Source organism: Elephas maximus, chromosome 16 (assembly GCF_024166365.1).
Source record: "Elephas maximus indicus isolate mEleMax1 chromosome 16, mEleMax1 primary haplotype, whole genome shotgun sequence".
Lineage (NCBI taxonomy): Eukaryota > Metazoa > Chordata > Mammalia > Proboscidea > Elephantidae > Elephas > Elephas maximus.
In genome coordinates this window covers 42,548,564-42,567,184 of record NC_064834.1, presented here as the reverse complement: position 1 = coordinate 42,567,184, position 18,621 = coordinate 42,548,564, and the positions used below count along the sequence as shown (strand labels likewise).

General features: G+C 39.8%; 1 protein-coding gene across 7 annotated transcripts in view; it reads right to left on the bottom strand.

Annotated features, from left to right (window-relative positions):
* Positions 1-18,621, bottom strand: part of PCGF5 (polycomb group ring finger 5) — a 162,993-nt gene that overhangs the window by 34,551 nt on the left and 109,821 nt on the right. For 5 of the 7 annotated variants that reach the window (XM_049855734.1, XM_049855733.1, XM_049855737.1 and 2 more), the window contains exon 3: positions 5,680-5,776. In XM_049855734.1, the coding sequence (XP_049711691.1) occupies positions 5,680-5,776 (97 nt within the window). Of the gene's footprint in view, positions 1-5,679; positions 5,777-8,291; positions 8,327-8,825; positions 14,168-18,621 lie in introns of those variants that run through there. The other 2 variants (XM_049855736.1, XM_049855738.1) reach the window with 2 other exon arrangements.

Below are 18,621 nucleotides of genomic sequence, written 5' to 3'. Positions count from 1 at the left end.
TGACATTGGTTAACAACCCCACAACATGTCAACACTTTCCCTTCTCAACGCTGGGTTCCCTATTACCAATCCTTACTGTTTTAAGCATTTTGTTTAGGAGTACAGGTAGTCTCCAACTTATAACATATTTGAGTTATGATGAACCGCACTCAGGATCACCTGTTTCTTTTTTTATACATCTTATCTTCAGTAAATGTTTTTTTTTTTTTGTTAGTAGTATGTACTACTTTTAATTTTGCAGACCATAATTTGCTGATGTTATCATTCTCAGATGTTTATATGTGATGTTTCCAACCCCCAAAGACAAATGAAGATTGGATTTATATTAAAAAAGCGAGTAACAACAACAACAACAAAAACACAGTTACGTGAGAGCCAAATTATGAGGCAGTCACTGGAATGGAACACTGCCGTAAGCCAGGGACTACCTGTGGTTTGTTACGCACCAATAGCTAACTGATACATCCTCTCTCAATGTCTCTATCACACTTCTGGCTCCTTCCTATAAAGAAAATGACCTCCATTCCTCTCTGAGAAATTTAGACTAATATGAAGTCATTCTATTTCCTAGGAAAAAACGTAAATACTTATCCCGACATTTTTCTGGTTTTCCTTTCTTGCTATATTAGAGTGTAACTTCTCCTTTTCACTGCTAAGCTTTTATGCTTTCAATTAACATTCTCTGGCTTCCACAGCACCTTTTCTGTCTTCATCTCCTTCACCCTTTCATTCTGCTCAACAGCAGTACTCCTGTCTGTCAACAAACACATATGGCTTCCTAACACCTATAAAAAACTCCAAACCCTTTACTAAACCCATTGCCACCTCAAGCTATTTCTCAATCTTTTCTTTCAATTGGAAAAACTCTAAAAGCATCATCAACATTGTTTCTGTCATACACTCTTTCTTTTACTCTACTGAACTCTCAAAATCATCTATAACTTCTACAGTAAGTTTTAAAAAAATTTTTTTTTAGGACTTAAAAGAATTTAAAATAAAAAAATACTTTTAAAAATCATTTTTCTTCTACATTGCTTCGAATCCGCCAGGTGCTCCTTGGAAACTCTATGGGGCAGCTCTACTCTGTCCTATAGGGTCGCTATGAGCTGGAATCGACTTGATGGCAGTGGGTTTGGTTTTTTTTTTTTTTTTGGTATCGGCTTTGCAGCAGTTTGAGAGTGTTGCTCAACACCACCTCCTTGAAACTTTGCTTTCCAGATTTCTTATTCTGCTTTTTCTTCGTCCCCAAGTATTTTTCTTTTCTTAACCACCTCTAAATATGAGTATTCTCCACTGTTATGTGCTCCCCACTCCTTGACCTTTTCTACACACTTTGTTCCTTGAGGATCTCATTCATGTTTGCGGCTTTAAAACTAACATATAAGCACATAACCTGTGCCTAGATCTATATTACATTTCTCTGCTGAGCTCATGTTTCATTTTTCCAATACTTGCTGAACATTTCAAGCACCTCCTTTTGTTCATCTATGTCAAGACTGTCTCGTCTATTCTCTTTCAACAAATACTGAGTGTCCCTCTCATGTCTCACTTTTTTTTCTTAATTAAAACTTTAAACGATGCCACTGTTGTTGTTGTTAGGTGTCAGTGAGTTGGTTCCGTGCCATTAAGTTGGTTCTGATTCCCAGCGACCCTGAGTACAACAGAACAAAACACTACCTGGTCCTGTGCCATCCTCACAATCACTGCTATGTTTGAACCCACTATTGCAGACAGTGTGTCAATCCATCTCATCGAGGGTCTTCCTCTTTATTGCTGATCCCCTACTTTATCAAGCATGATGTCCTTCTCTAGGGACTGGTCCCTCTTGATAATATATCCAAAGTATGTGAGATGAAGTCTCGCCATTCTTGTTTCTAAGGAGCATTCTGACTGTACTTCTTCCAAGACAGATTTGTTTGTTCTTCTGGCAGTCCATGGTATATTCAATATTCTTTGCCAACACCATAATTCAAAGGCATCAATTCTTCAGTCTTCCTTATTTAATGTCCAGCCTTCACACGTGTGAGGCAACTGAAAATACCATGGCTTGGGTTGACTGCACTTTAGTCCTCAAAGTGACATCTCCGCTTTTTAGCAAGCTTTAAAGAGGTCTTTTGCGCAGATTTACCCAATGCAATGTGTTGTTTGATTTCTTGACTGCTGCTTCCATGAGTGTTGACTATGGATCCTAGCAAAATGAAATCCTTGATAACTTCAATCTTTTCTTCATTTATTATGATGTTGCTTAATTGTCCATTTGTGAGGATTTCTGTTTTATGTTGAGGTGCAATCCATACTGAAGGCTGCAGGCTTCGATCTTCACCAGTAAGTGCTTCAAGTCCTCTTCACTTTCAGCAAGCAAGGTTGTGCCATCTGCATATTGCAGGTTGTTAATGAGTCCTCCTCCAATCCTGATGATGTATTCTTTTTTTTATATATAATTTTTATTGTGCTTTAAGCGAAAGTTTACAAATCAAGTCAGTCTCTCACATAAACTTATATACACCTTGCTACACACTCCCAATTACTCTCCCCCTAATGAGACAGCCCGCTCTCTCCCTCCACACTCTCTTTTCGTGTCCATTTCACCAGCTTCTAACCCCCTCTACCCTCTCATCTCCCCTCCAGGCAGGAGATCCCAACGTAGTCTCAAGTGTCCACCTGATCCAAGAAGCTCACTCCTCACCAGCATCCCTCTCCAACTCATTGTGCAGTCCAATCCATGTCTGAAGAGTTGGCTTCAGGAATGGTTCCTGTCCTGGGCCAACAGAAGGTCTGGGGGCCATGACCACTGGGGTCTTTCCAGCTGATGACGTACTCTTCACATAATCTAGCTTCTCGAATTATTTGCTCGGCATACCAGAGCTCTCCCAAATAGGCTCAAAATGTTATCTTGACTTCTCTCTCCCTTAATTCACACATTCACTCACCAAGGCCCCCTGACTGCTTCTTCTCAATGTCTCTCCTGCCTCTTCCCTTCACTCAGCCCCATCTCCCCATTTCTGTATCCACATATACTCTGCTCTCCTGCCTGTTGCTACAGATGCTCCTGTATAAAGCCAATCTCTCCTGTGAAGCACTATGAGATTCCAGTGCCTCTCACCCTCTCAAGAACACTGCTCCAGCAATCCCCTCTCTGGTACTCTCCTACATTAACTTTTTGCTCTCTGTAGGATCATTCCTTTCAAACATATTATTTCTTCCCTTTCAAATTAAAACAAAGAAACTTCTTGACTACCGTTCCTCTGACAGCTGCCATCCCATTTCTTTGCTTCTGTTTGTAGTAAAACTCCTAGGAAGAGTTGTTTATGCTCACTGTTGCTAATTCTTTTTCCACCCTTTCTGTCTTGGAGCAGTCCAATTAGGTTTTGCCTCACAGCTCTACTCAAAGTGCTCCCTCTTGTCATACTCCATCAACTCCAAGTTGCTAATTCCAACCACCTTCACTTTACCTGACCCATAAACAACATATGACACAGTTGAACACTCCCTTCTTTAATACTGGCCTTTCCTCCTACTTCGCTAGTTGCATCTTCTCAGTTTCCTTTGCTATTTCCACTTCTCCCTGACCTCTTAATGTCGGAGAGCTCCAGGTTCAATCCTTGGTCCTCTACTCTTCTCTCTCTGTGCTCACTTCCTTAGTGACCTCATCCTGATTCACAGCTTTAAATACCTTCTAATGTTAAAGCCATCACCAGTCTGTCAGTTTGTTGTACTGTGGTAGCTGGTGTGTTTCTGTGATGCTGCAAGATATGCCACTGTTCAAATACGAGCAGGGTCATACATGGTGGAAAGATTTCAGTGGCGCATCCAGACTAAGACAGACTAGGAGGAAAGGCCTGGCAAACTACTTCCAAAAATTAGCCAATGAAAACACTATGGATCATAACAGAACACTGTCCAGTCTAGTGCTGGAACATGAACCCTCTAGGTTGGAAGGCACTCCAAATACACAATGACAGCAACAATGGGCATACCAATGATTGTGAAGATCAAGCAGGACTGGGCAACATTTCATTTTGTAGTATATTGGGTTGCCATGAGTTAGAGCTGACTCAATGACAACTAACAATAACAACAACATATGCTGTAAACTACTAGATTTTTAATTACAGCCCATACCTCTCTCCGTGAAGCCCAGACTTGTGTATCCACCTGTTAATAACTTTCTCACTTCTCTAAAATGACTAATAAACCAAAAACCAAACTCACTGCCATTGAGGTGATTCCGACTCATAGTGACCCTTTAAGACCGAGTAGAATTGCCCCATACGGTTTCCAAGGAGTGGCTGGTAGATTTGAACTGCCAACCTTTTTGGCTAGTGGCCAAGCTCTTAACCACTGTCCCACCAGGGCTAAGTCAGATCACGTCAATTCTTCAACCAAACCCTGCAATGGCTCCTAATTTGACTTGTAGTAAAAGAAAAAGTTCTTATAGTGGCCTACCAGGCCCTCCATAATCTGCACCCCCATTACCTCTCTGTCATCATGGCCCACTACTTGCTCTCTATCTCACTATTCCCCAGCACTGGTCTCCTCAGCGTGCCTCAAACAGTCTGAGGTGCACTCCTGGGAACTGGCTGCTCACTTTACCTGGAAAATGCATGCGTTCTCCAGATTTACACATGGCTAACACCCTCATAGGAGCCCTGGTGGCACAGTGGTTAAGAACTATGGGTGCTAACCAAAAAGCTGGCAGTTCTAATCCACCAGCCGCTCCTTGGAAACCCTATGGGGCAGTTCTACGCTGTCCTACAGGGTTGCTTTGAGTCGGAATCGACTCAGGGGCAACGGGTTAACTCCCTCACATCCATCACATTTTTGCTTAAACCTCACCTTCTCAAAGAGGCCTATCTCATCATCTTATTTAAAATCACTGTCTGTCCCTACCTTCACACTCCTGATCCCCCCTCACTCTGCAATATTTTCCCTTTGCACTTTTCACTTCCTAATGTCCTATATATTTACTTATTCTGTGGTTTAATATCTGTCTCTCCTTTCGAAAATATTAGCTCTACAAGAGCAAAGATCTCTATCTGCTTTTTCCACCAGTGGCTCTTAAGCACCTAGGATAGTGCCTGGAAGCAGCAGGCATTCAGTAAGTATTTGTTGAACGAATGATTCCCTCATAGATTTCTCCATCCTCCTTCTAACATCTATATCAATGACGTCCAATAGAAATATAATGTAAGTCAAATATAGTTTTATATTTTCTAGTAGCCACATTAACAGAAGCGTTTTTACATGTTTTATGTAAAAACTAATTTTAATAATATCTTATTTGTTTATATATTAAAATATATTTAATAAAACATTTTAAAATGAAATTTGTAATTCATAAGACCTATATTAAAGAGGGAAACCCTGGTGGTGTAGTGGTTAAGAGCTATGGCTGCTAACCAAAAGGTCAGCAGTTCAAATCCAGGCACTCCTTGGAAACCCTATGGGGCAGTTCTACTCTGTCCTTTAGAGTCACTATGAGTCAGAATCAACTCAATGGCAACAGGTACGGGTTTATATTAAGGAGAGTCAAGATACCAGCAAATATGATGTATAATGAAAATTAAAGCCTAAAATTATTTTTAAATAAATACATAACACTAAAAAAATAAAATAAATTAAATTAAGAGCCTATGTAATTTCTTTAAATTCTATGAAGCATAAAATGTGTTTACTTACCTCAACATTTCTAATGGATTTGTCTCATGAACTTGGTTGCCACACCTCGGACAATCATTGCTATCTTCAAAGTGCTGGACAATACAAGTCTTACAAACTAAGAAAAAAGAAGAGGCCAGGTTAAAATGCATGATTTGAACTATTATTTCAATTTAAACTAAATGTAACTAGAAATAGTTCTTAAAAACTACCTACTAAAAGTAGGATCCTATACTTTAATCAAACTTTATAAAACCTTCAAACTGCAATCAGGTAATAAAACCCAGCTGAAAGGAAAGCCTACTACAATATAAAAAGTATATATTACATTGCTTATTATTTTTCTTAAGTATATTCACCAATCAAATAATTTATTCACACTACTTACATAAAAGCTGGCACCTTTACATAAAACATTAGGTTTTTCCTATTTAAAGAAGTAGGATAGAGAAAAGTAAAAACTGATGTCTCCATTTACTTCTTTTGCTAAAAATTTATTTGAATGCAACATAAGTAGCTCTTAATAGAACTTTAGTTTTTGACGTTTGGATTACTTTTTACTGGCAGGGTGCTCCTGGGAAACTGGGAGTTACAATGGCACTTCTGGCCTCTGCAGAGTATGAGGAGTTTGTGGTCACAGGTACCATGATTCCATGAAGCACAAGGTGTGGGTAGTGGTATCAAGTTGGTATAAGGCCATGAGAGAGAAACTGTGAGAACGGAAGAGAAACTGACATGGATAATTAAGATTTTAAGTGAAGATTCTAAGCAAAGACTTAATGGAAATATGATTTGTGGACTTAGCCCCCTCCTAGAGGCTAAGACCAAAATAGTTTTTAATTAAATTTTTTTTTTCAGAAAGTTTTAGAATAAGAAAAATTAAGATGTTGAACAATAAAATATTTCTGCTGTAGTTTTTCTTTTTTCTTCAGATATCTGGTGGAGGATGTCATCATCACCATCATCACTAAGGGTTTAAGTACTAGGCATCGTCCTAAATGCTTCAACATATATTTAATTCAACATAATTTAATACTTTAATCTTCACTACAGTGCTATTAATTAGGTACAATTATTAGGCCTCTTACAAATAAGGAAATTGAGGAAAGAACTCAAGCAATTTGCCTAAAACCAGAGTGCATGCTCTTAACCATTGGGCCATACTGCTTACGTGATGAGTTCTACTCGCATTTTATTTCTACCATTCCATAATACACAGAAAAAGAACACCTTATCCCTTAATTGGGGGAGCCTTAAATATGTCTATGTGTACAACGTGATCCCTTTTTACCCAGACTGAATATTTCACACAAAATAGGCCTCTTAGGTAGTCTGTTTCTTTAAAAATATCTAGAAAATACATCTTCTACATGACTTTTAAAAGCTATTAGATAAAGCCCAACCTTATAATCACATACATCAGTACCTGAGGAAACCCAGACCAGAAGTTCAGTGAAACTGGAAAAAGTAAAATGAAGATTTGCTTTCTTTAGATGCTTAAAAAACTTCTCATTCTACAAAACTGACCTGTGATTCTAGTTTATAATTCGAAGTCTATACTGCCTGTAAAGCACATTTTCAAAAAGCTCTCTAATTGCTCAGTTTTTGTACTGGTTATATCAACTGGTCCAAGAATGATGTTAAAAAGATCCCAGTCTACAGTTAAGCCTATGTATGGAGACCAATTAGAGTCTTCATTCCCACCAGCCACTTCACAGATGCTGCTGCAGCCATGAGAAACACCACAGTCAGAAAGGGTGGCAGGCTCACCAGAGATATCCCCAGTTGGAAAAACAAACAACAATGAGAGTTAACATATACTGAGCACTAGCCAAATACCAAAAGGAGCCCTGGTGGTACAATGGCTAAGTACTTGGCTGCTAACTGAAAGGTTGGTGGTTTGAAGCCACCAGTGACTCTGCGGGAGAAAAGACCTGGCGATCTACTTCCATAAAGATCACAGCTTAGGAAACCCTATGGGGGCAATTCTACTCTGTCCTAAAGGGTTGCTATGAGTTGGAATCGATTTGACAGCACACAACAACACCACATCCAAATACCAGGCTCTGGGCTCAGGGCTGTGTATGGATTATTATACAGACTGTTATCTTCCTCCTTTGGCAAATAACTACTGACAGCCTGAGCAGCTGCCCAGCTGGTGGCAGAGATGACATCTGGCCCCACGCCACGCTACTCCAGGGCCTAAAGTCCAAAACACTATATAACACATCTTAAAGACATTCACAATTGTTACTTGGAATCAAGATTTCACATCTTTAGCTCATCTTTATATTTAGCTCATCATAAATATTAAACTTGTGCCCAAAGTCACATGAATTCCTTACTTCGACCATTTCTTAGATTCGAACTAGGTTTTTGTACAAACTAATAGAGAAATGGTCATTGTGCCATCGAAAGCAGTGGTTCTCAAGTTTAGATAGACATCACAATCACCAAGATTCCTTAAAGCACAGACTGCCAGGTCCCACTGCAGACCAGTTCAGTCAGAATCTCTGGGAGACCAGGACGAGGACTCCCAACTTTACAGAGGTCTCTCAGGTTGTTCTGGTAACTGGGAAACATAGGCTAAAGGGAGACCAGGAGTTGACCACGAAAACCCTACAGGGTAGTACCTCTGTCAGGTTGCTCCGCTCCAGGATTTGTTCCTCTGTCAAATCATAATCAAAAATCATTTTATTAATTAGTATTAAGATAACACCATCATAGGATAAACCATAATCAAAAGAGTATGTGATTAATGTACTCTCTCCCCACAATGCAGCTCTACATGAGAAGCCAAGGTAGGATAGCACAATAGTTCTAGATATAAGGTAATCTGCTTGGATCTGAATCCCGGTTCTGCCATTAGGCAAATTACTTCTTCTGTGTCTCTGTGTACAAGAGAGATAACAGGGGTACCTATCTCACAGGGTCCCTGAAAGGATCAAGTGAGATGATACATGTGAAGTTTGTAAACTAGTGTCTGGTACCTTGTAAATACTCAACAAATGTGAACTATTACTATAAATTAGATTGGTGAATGAGTATAAAATTATAACAAGAAAAATCAGGGTAAGTGAATATTTAATAGCACCAGGACCATGATTAGTTTGATGCATTCGTTTAGAACAAGAGGTGATCTTGCTAACAGAACTTGAAATGTCTACCTTTGTTGGCTTTGATTCCCTGTAGCCATCTCCACCCTATGGAAAGCCTTGCAACCGCGTCCTCAGATTCTCAAGTATGATGTTTAGGACACACAGTTTCACGTCAATGGTGCATGTATGACACTTCTTTTTCTGGGAGGGGGAAAGGGGGCATGATTGACCAAGATGTTGCCATGATAGATCTTTATGTTTACTCCAATTCCAGTATGGCCCCACTGGTCTACATGCTATCTTATACTGTCTCTTCTCCATCACTTTGATATGCCGCTCTATTATATGCTGATTTCACAGTTTATTAAAGGGCTATCTTACTCAAGTTCTTGGGGGCCTCATCACAACGGGTACAAGGACCACTTGTTACTATCTTGGGTGTGTGGGCTATCCACATCTCTCTGTATTATGGAGGGCTAGCATTCCAGCTTTGATGACACAAACTAATCTACACAAGTATCTCTTCCTAAGCACTAATTCTGGTATCACTGATGATAAAATAGTCTTTCTCTCATGTCTCTGGCACTGTCAATCATTAGCAATGCTCTGTTTATTAAAAGTGATCAAATGCTGACTTCCTTCATTAAAATCATCTGAATGCCTGGTTTTATCCGTCAACTTAAATGCATGTTTTCCCTCTTCTTACCTTAATCAATTCATTATCTTTATGTACCATTAGAAGCCCTGGTGGCACAGTGGTTAAGTGCTTGCCTGCTAACCGAAAGGTCAGTGGTCTGAACCCACCAGTCACTCCATAGCAGAAAGACGTGGCAGTCTGCTTCTATAAAGATCACAGCCTTGCAAACGCTATGGGGAGTTCTATTCTGTCCGATAGGGTCACTATCAGTTGGAATCAACTCTACAGAAATTGGTTTTTTGGCTCTGATATGCCCTTCCTGATAATGTTCTATATACTTCTTGCCTTTGAAAATTTATCGATTACCCAGTAACAAGTTAAAAGTCAACTGTGGTCACCTACAAAGAGAAGAGGCCTTGGTTTGCTGCTTTTGATACATACCCTTGCATGTGAAACTATTTTGAAATACTCCAGAATAAGTAATCAGCTTCCATGAGTCAATATCCCCTTGTTTTACTTATATAAAGAACTAACGAGTGTCTTTCTCTTATGCTGTTATACACAGCACATTTCTTTCAAAAGCCTACATGAGTTGCAATTTCATAGAAGATAGTGAGGATAGCACTCTCTCTACTAAGTAGAATGCATTATTCTTGTTTTTGCCAGGAAAAAGGGAAAGGCAGCAAAGCAGAGTTTGTTGAACAGAGACAGGACAGAGTCTGAGGGTTCAAGAATGGTCTGGAGGGTCTTAAACCAAGCATGTCAGGAGACCAAAAGGTCCAGCAAGGCTGGAAAGGTTAGCCTGTTTCCATAGGCAGACTTACGGAGTGAAGAGGGACTCCAAGGTCAGGGTAGTCTGGTAGCTCAGAGAGTGCAGCGATGCCCTCATTCCCTGTTTTACCAATATAATTCCATAATCACCCAGAATAAACACTTCCTTGTACATATGCTTGAGAGGTCTGTCTGCTCTTCTCTACTTCGACCCCACTGACCCTCTTGTCTTTGGTCATATCTGCTCAGCTAAACTATTCAAAATGAAAAAAAAAATCAGCTGCTGCCAAGTCGACTCCAACTCACAGAGACCCCCTGTGTGCCACAGTAGAGCTGTGCCCCACAGGGTTTTCAGTGGCTGGTTTTTCAGAAATAGATCACTAGGGCTTTCTTCTGAGGCCCCTCTGGGTGAACTCAAGTTTCCAACCATTAGGTTTAGAAGCCAAGAGTGTCAACTGTTTGTATTCTCCAAGGACTCAGCTAAACTTTAACTCTGGCTAAACCCAACTCTCTACCTACTCTGCTTCTCCAAGAGTACAGCTGAACATTGTGGGAGAAAAACATGCAACCACACTGATTGGTCTCTCACCTTAAATTCACAACCATGAGCCTCAAGTGGTTCCTTCATCTGCCACGTAGTCACACTCTGTGCCCCAAGTCCGTTAAACTCCTCGCCAATACTGTGTACATTCTCCTCTGTCCTCAAACCCCCAGCATATCTTCCCCATCCTCACACTCCACTGATGACCTTGCTTCCTACTTTACCGGAAAAAAAAAATTTTTTTTACACACCTACTCCCCTACTAACATCAACTCTACGCTCTTGCCAATTTCCAGAACTTTCATGTGCCTGTCTAAAGCCAATCTCTACACCTTGTGTATGAGATCACCTACCTGAGAATTTACTTCAGTTTTTCTCTCTTTTACCTACACTGGTCTTTTGCTATGTACTGAAGACTCCCATCAATATCCAAACATATTATTTCTCCACCTTAAAAAGCAAAAACAAAAAACTTCTCTTGATCCCACTTCTCTTGTCAGCTATCACTCTATTTCTTTGCTCCTCTCTGCAATGACATTCCTTGAAAGAACTACCTATACCTTCTCCAGTTCCTCTGTTCCCTTCTTCATTCTTTCTCTACCTTTTAACAAGTGAGATATTTATAAGTGAGCACATAAAACATATATGCAGTTTAAAGAATTATAAAGCAAACACCATGAAATCACTTTAGAAGATCTCTGTGCTCCTCTCACCCTGATGACATCTGTATTATTTTTTCAGCTTTTTATTCTGAAATAATTTTAGACTTAGAGAAAAGCTGCAAACACAGAGCAGAGAGTTCTTGTGTATCCTTCACCCACCTAATGTTAACATCTTACATAGTCATAGCACAGTTATCAAAACCAGGAAATTAAAATTTTCCCATCTTCTTTCGAACTTGTGCAGACTTTTGCTCCCACCACTCCAATGAAACTGCTCTAAATATCACCATGGCTGTCACATTGCTAAATCCAGTGGTCTATTCTTGGTCCCACCTTACTCGATGCATCGGATACAGACGATCTCCCTTCCTCCTTTACACTATTTGTTTACTTGGCCTTTCAGGACCCCACTCTTTCCATGGTCCTCCTACCTCATTGATGACTCCTCTTTGCCCTGACTGGTTAATACTGCAGTACCCCAGGACTCACTTCTTGGTCCTCCTCTCTATCTTCACTTACTCCCTGGGTGATCTCATTGTTTAAATATGTTCCATATGCTGATAATCTCCACACTCGTATGTCCAATTTTTAACTGGGTATCTCCATTCAATTTCCAAAACATAATCTCCTATTATCCCCTGATACTAGCTCCACCCTCAGCCTTTCCTATATCATTTGATGACATCTTTATCCTTCCAGTTTCTTAGGACCAAAATCCTAAAGGTATCCATGACTTTTTTTCTTTTATAACCCACATCCAATCCATTAGCAAATTTTGTTGATTCTACCTTCAAAATATATTCAGAATCTAACCACTTCTCACCACCACCACCACAGTCCAAGACACTGCCACCCCTTGCCTTGATTATTGTAACAGGCTTCCTTTCTTCTGCTCCTGTCCCTCTATGGTCTATTTTTACCACAATGGTCCAAATGACTCTTTTTAAACGCTAAGTAAGATCATGTCATTCTTCTGTTTATAATCCTGCCTCAGATGGGTCTTTAATACTCTTAGAATGAAAGCCAAACTCTTTCAAATGGTCCCTCAAGAATGGTGCACTGTCTGTGGTCTGCACTCACCCTTCTGGCCTCTCTCAACTTTCCTTCATTCACTGCTGTCCAGTCACACTGGCCTCCTGGCTATTTCTCAACAAGTCAGGCACACTCCTGCCTTAGAGCTATTCTCTCTACTTAAAACACTCCACCTTCAGATACATGATTAGGTTACCTCAAGTCTGTTCAAATGTCAGCTTCTAAATGAGGTCTGCCCTGAACACAGGCTTATTTTAAATTGTTAACACCTTCTCACTGCCTGCCAGTTCCCCTTATACAGCCTGACTTTTCCTTTTTCTATAGCATTTATCACCTTCTAATTATCAACTGGAAACCCTGGTGGCATAGTGGTTAAGAGCTACCACTGCTAACCAAACGGCTGGCAGTTTGAATCCACCAGGCGCTCCTTGGAAACTCTATGGGGCAGTTCTACTCTGTCCTGTTCAGTTGCTATTAGTTGGAATTGACTTGACAGCAATGGGTTTGGTTTTTTTGGTAACATTCAATTGATGTTTTCAATCGCCTCATATGCATGTGAAAGCTGGATGATGAGTAAGGAAGACCGAAGAAGAACTGATGCCTCTGAATTGTGGTGCTGGTGAAGAATACTGAGTGCACCATTGACTACCTAAAGAACAAACAAATCTGTCTTAGAAGAAGTACAACCAGAATGCTCCTTAGAAGCAAGGATGGCAAGACTGCATCTCACATACTTTGGACACGTTATCAGAAGGGATCAGTCCCTGGGGAAGGACATCATGCTTGGTAAACTAGAGAGTCAGCAAAAAAGAGGAAGACCCTCAATGAGATGGATTGACACAGTGACTGCAATGATGGGCTCAAACAGGACAACGACTGTCAAGATGGCGCAGGAGGGCAGTATTTCATTCTGTTGTACATAAGACCGCTATGAGTTGGAACTGACTCAACAGCACCTAACAAATAACAATATTCAATGTCATCTACTTACTATCAACTATGTTCCTTAATGTGTCCCAAGTGCCTAGAACAGTACCTGGCAGAGGAGGTACTCAGTAAGCATATGTTAAATAAATGAGGATACAAGGGTTAGAAATACTAAAGGGAGACTTTCCATTTGTGTAAATTGCCTTGGGCCTATGTACATGTGCCCTAGTGTGATCAAGTCAGAAAAAGCCCTACATTTTCAACTAGAAGAAAGGAGAAGATTCTTTTACTAGTTTTTTTTTTTTTTACAATTACAATGAGCTAATTCAATATAAATTAAAATGTAACACTGATCAGTGAAGAAATGTCAGTCGTTGAGTATTCTGAGAGAATACAGCTTTGTTCCCTGGTTTTGAAATTTTTGATATAATAGTCTGGTAAAAATCAGTATGTGTAAAACATCAGTAGTTGTGAAAAGTCTTCATGGTATCTAAATAAAAATAATCTTTAGTCTTTTCTACACAGCTGGACTGTCGATAATGTTTACATTCAACCTTTGTGCTAGACTCTAAACCCATATACTGACCATGAGCCCAGCCTTGTACATTTTTGTATTTTAGGTTACGTACTTTTTCTCAACCCATCATTGTATCAGTTCTGACACATTCTGAACTAGAGAAAATGTATTCTCAGAAGTCAATATATAAAATAATCTCATTTTCTTAATCCTATTTCTTACTTCTCTCCTCAAGTTTTATCTTTTAGTGTTCACTATGATGCTCTGTTCAACTGTTGAAACATTCTTTCCTACCTAAAGCAGTTTCAAAATTCTTTAAAATTATTACTATTAATAGATGACACCTAGATTAAGACCTATGATTATTCTTTCTTATTTAAGAAATGTCATCAAAATGAACACTATAATCACTTTCATGAATGAATGACTAGTTTCTGTCAAAATACTATTTGAAACATGTAACCATCATTATACCAATGGCCTCATCTCTAGTACAACCTAAAGCATTATATTTGCACCTATGAAAAAAAATATATATATATAAAATTTCTCTTTAGGTATTTGATTTTTATTCTCAAAATAGGTTTTAAAATATAAATCTAAAAATCAAGTTTATAAGGACTACATCATTGGGAACTTTTACATCTTTACTTCCTTATAATGGTTATCCATTCAGAATTAATAATAAATTCAGATCTAATTGGGTATATAACAGCAGTTACACATCATGAAAATATATTTATTAAATACTTATTTTAAATACACTTTTATTTTGAATTAACATGTTCCATAAAGAAATGTTAGAATACATAGCCAATTAGAATGAAGAAAAATTAGGGAACTAACACAGCTTATTATGAAGGTGTATTTGAGTCAGATACCCAGGATTCAGAACCCAACTGTACCACTTATTTATTAGCTGTGTTACTTAGTCTTTCTCAGGCTTGTCTTTGTGAAAAACATTGGAATAAGAATCTACTTTTCCCCCAAACCTTCTCTTAGCTTGCTCCTTCCTATTATTTTGGTCTCTGCTTAACAGGCAATTCCCGAGAAAGACCTTCCTTGCAAGTTTTGTACCTGTTTTTTCCTCCCCATAGCATTTGTTACACATACCGAAAAAACCAAACCTGTGGCCGTTGACTTCGACTCATAGTGACCATATAGGACAAAGTAGAACTGCTCCATACACGGGGCTTCCAAGGCAATAATCTTGACAGAAGCAGACTGCCACATCTTTCTCCTGAGGAGTGACTGGTGGTTTGAACCACTGACCTTTTGGTTAGCATATGTGTGCTCTAACCACTGTAACACCAGGGCTCCTTTTTTATACATAGCACCTGAAGTTACATTATGTGCTTGCTTACTGTCTGGCTCTCCTATTACGACTAGAACATAAGTTCTAGGAGGGCACAGGCTATGTCTGCTTTGTTTACTGCTGTGTTCCCACTGGCTAGAATAATGACGGGCACAACGCAAGTGCTAATGAACATGCGTTGAATGATTAAATAATTCCACCAAACTAGGAGAGTTCTTGGGAAGATTACAGAAGTCAACGTAGATAAATCTCATGACCCCACTCAATAAATAATGGCTACTGTTTTATAGTAATTATGATATGATTAAAAGTACAAACTGCCTAGGTTAACAGAAGCTAGAATTAGAAGTATCTGGTCCAAATCAATGCTTCTCAAACTTGAGTGCACCAAAGAGTTGCCTGGTGGGTTTATTATTACATGGATGTCTGGTCTTAGCTCGGAGATTCGGATTCAGCAGGTCTACGGTCAAATCCAAAAAAATCTGCTGCTGTTGACTTGATTCTGACTCATAGTGACCCCACAGGATGGGAGATCTGCCCCATAGGGTTTCCAAGGACTGGCTGGTAGATCTGAACTGCTGACCTTTTGGTTATAGCAGCCCGAGCTCTTAACTACTGCGCCACGAGGGCTCTGTCTTAGTCTAGGGTAAGGCCCAGGAATTTGCATTGCTAACGATTGCCTACGTGATGTCGCTGCTGGTCCATGCTGCTAGTCCGCAGACTGCACTTTGAGTAGCAAATGTATGTAGTGTACAATTAAGCACTGAATATCAAAGTATCAAGAGTTCTTTGTATCTTAATTAAGTACTTACGCATTTATAATAGTTGTTATAAATGGCTGGTAGTACTTAAATTTTACATCTTAGGATTATTCAGTTATTCCTTCATTCTTGCATATTATCACATAAAATCAGCAAGTCCCTTAATTGTCACATCAACTATATTTAATTATCCTTTAATCCTACTTCTTTGTATAAGTTAGAAACTAAGTTCAACAATGTGTTTTTCCTAAGAATTCATTCTTAGCTAAGGGCTTACTGCCATAGCCTTTGAAAAGGCAGAAATAAGAAAGCTTTCCTTACCAATACCACAGAATTCTCTATCTATAACCTCCCTTTTTCTAAGGAAAGAATCATCAGATACTTAAAGGGGTCCCTGACCACAAAAGGGTTAAGAACCAATACACTGTGTTCTTTACACTTTAGTTGCTGGAACAAAGCTCTTCTGTTCTTAGTTTAAGTGAAAGTCTTTCATTTTTAGTCAGCAACCTACACAACCACTGGCAAATACACTCAAAGCAGCTTCGCAAAGTTTCTCAGGACACTGGTGCAAGAGATGGAGCACCCCTTAATCTAGGACCCCCCGCCCCCCGCCTAAGACCCACAAGCCTTCTGCCTAGATTCTAGAAGACAGTTTTCCAAAATTAATAATTTCTAACCTACATTGCCTATATGCCTCTCAAGTTACCTATTACTGCATTTGAACCTTTGAAAGGAAAAATACACAATAAAATAAGCAACTTACTAGTCATTCACTTATTCACTGAAGCTTTTATTGAACGTCAAGGATCAAGTAACAGGGGTATGCTTAACCCAAATCTGTCTGTGGCAGCACGCGGGTGACGCACTTCGGAGGCGATGAGTTTTAATGGATGGGAAACAGTTATCTGGGCTGAGGGTAAGAGGTGCATTTCAAGCAGAGCCAGCAGCTGAACCAAGTATGTGTTAGGTGGTAGGGGAGGAAGGGGCAGGCAGAACCCGGTCACAGCTAAAGTGCTTTCATTTATTCTGAGCGCAACGTAGTAGTACCTCCAGCAAATTTTAGGGTAGGCTAAAGAATAACCTCAAAGGCAACTAACAATGACAACAAAGAGTGACAGTCATAAAGACAGTAAGCTGTGTTGAACCCCCACCACTCTGGCACAGATTAGGAGTCACTGGGAAGAAGTAATGAAGGCTGAACAAGAGCATGATGACTAAGTGAAGGGACAGGCTGGAGAAAGACTAGACACTTCTGTTAGTAAATGTAAACAAGTCAAGCGTGGGTCATATTTCTGGCTTGTACAATTGAGTGTTGGCATTCCATTCATTCGTTTGTTCTCGGCTACTGGTGGGTGGGTTTTTGCGACTAACAGAAAGGTTGGCAGTTCAAATCCACCAGCCACCCAACAGGAGAAAGATGTGACAGCCTGTTCCCATGAAGATTCACAGCCTTGGAAACCCTATGGGGCAGTTTTACTCTGTCCTACAGGGTCGCTATCAGGATCAACTCGAGAGCAATGGAATTTTTTTTAGGTGTGACTTTAGGTCATACAAGTGGGACATTTTACTAATCTTAGTAGGATTGACGCTCTGAATCTCAGAAAGAAGGTCCAAGCCAAAAACAAAGATTTGGGAGCCATCAGGAAAGGTAACTGAAGTGTCAGAGTAGATTAGTTCACATAGAGAAGAAACAGATCCATATGGCTGGAGCAATTTCTTCTTGGCTTATGAGAAGTTTCACGTGATAGAGTGTAAGCTCCAAATTTATCTTATTTACTACTTTACTCTTAAGTGCCTAGCAAAATGCCTGAGAGACATCTAATTATTTATTTTAAATAATTCAATGTACATTTTGTGAACACATTTATCTTAGTTTTATTAGGTTATTAAAATTACCTCAGGATTGTTGTTGTTAGTTGCTGTCCAGTCAACGCCAAGTCATGGTAATCCCCTGTGTTACAGAGTAGAACTGATCCATAGGGTTTTCTTAGCTGTAATATTAACAGAAGCCAACTGCCGGGTCTTCTATAGTGCCACTAGACTGGATGGGTTCAAACACCACCAACCTTTAGGTTAGTAGTTGAGCACAAACCATTTCCACCACCTAGGGACCTTTCAAAGGAGCCTTGGTGGTACTTTGGTTGAAGTGTTCGGCTACTAACTGAAAGGCTGGTGGTTCGAAATCACCAGTTGCTCTGTGGGAGAAAGATGTGTCAGTCTGCTCCCATAAAGATTTACAGCCTTGAAACCCCTCTGTGGCAGTTCTACTCTGCCCTACAGGGTCGATGTAAGTTGGAATGAACTCAAAAGCAACAGGTTTGGTTACAGACCTTTCACAGATTATAACCACGGTTAATGTAGATTTAGTTGATCTCACATGAAGTGACCATCTAATGCTAAAACGCATTTGTGTTTTAAATTTTTAACTCATCTGCTGATTTTAATCTATTTATCAAATGTCCTTGACCTGCCGAAGCGAAGTGGTATTGGTGGATGCAGTCTAAACCTATTTCAAGGCATGACTTTTATGACCCTTTTTTATATCTCCTTACCAGGACCCTGGGACACATGGTCTACCCCCTCTGCCTCCCCTTCCTTCTGACTGGCTTGCCCCTTCTCCTTCCACACAGCTGAGTGCAGACAAACATAATGGGCTGCTCACCCTTTCTTCCTTCCTTTTATATCTGCTGGGCAGCCAGGCA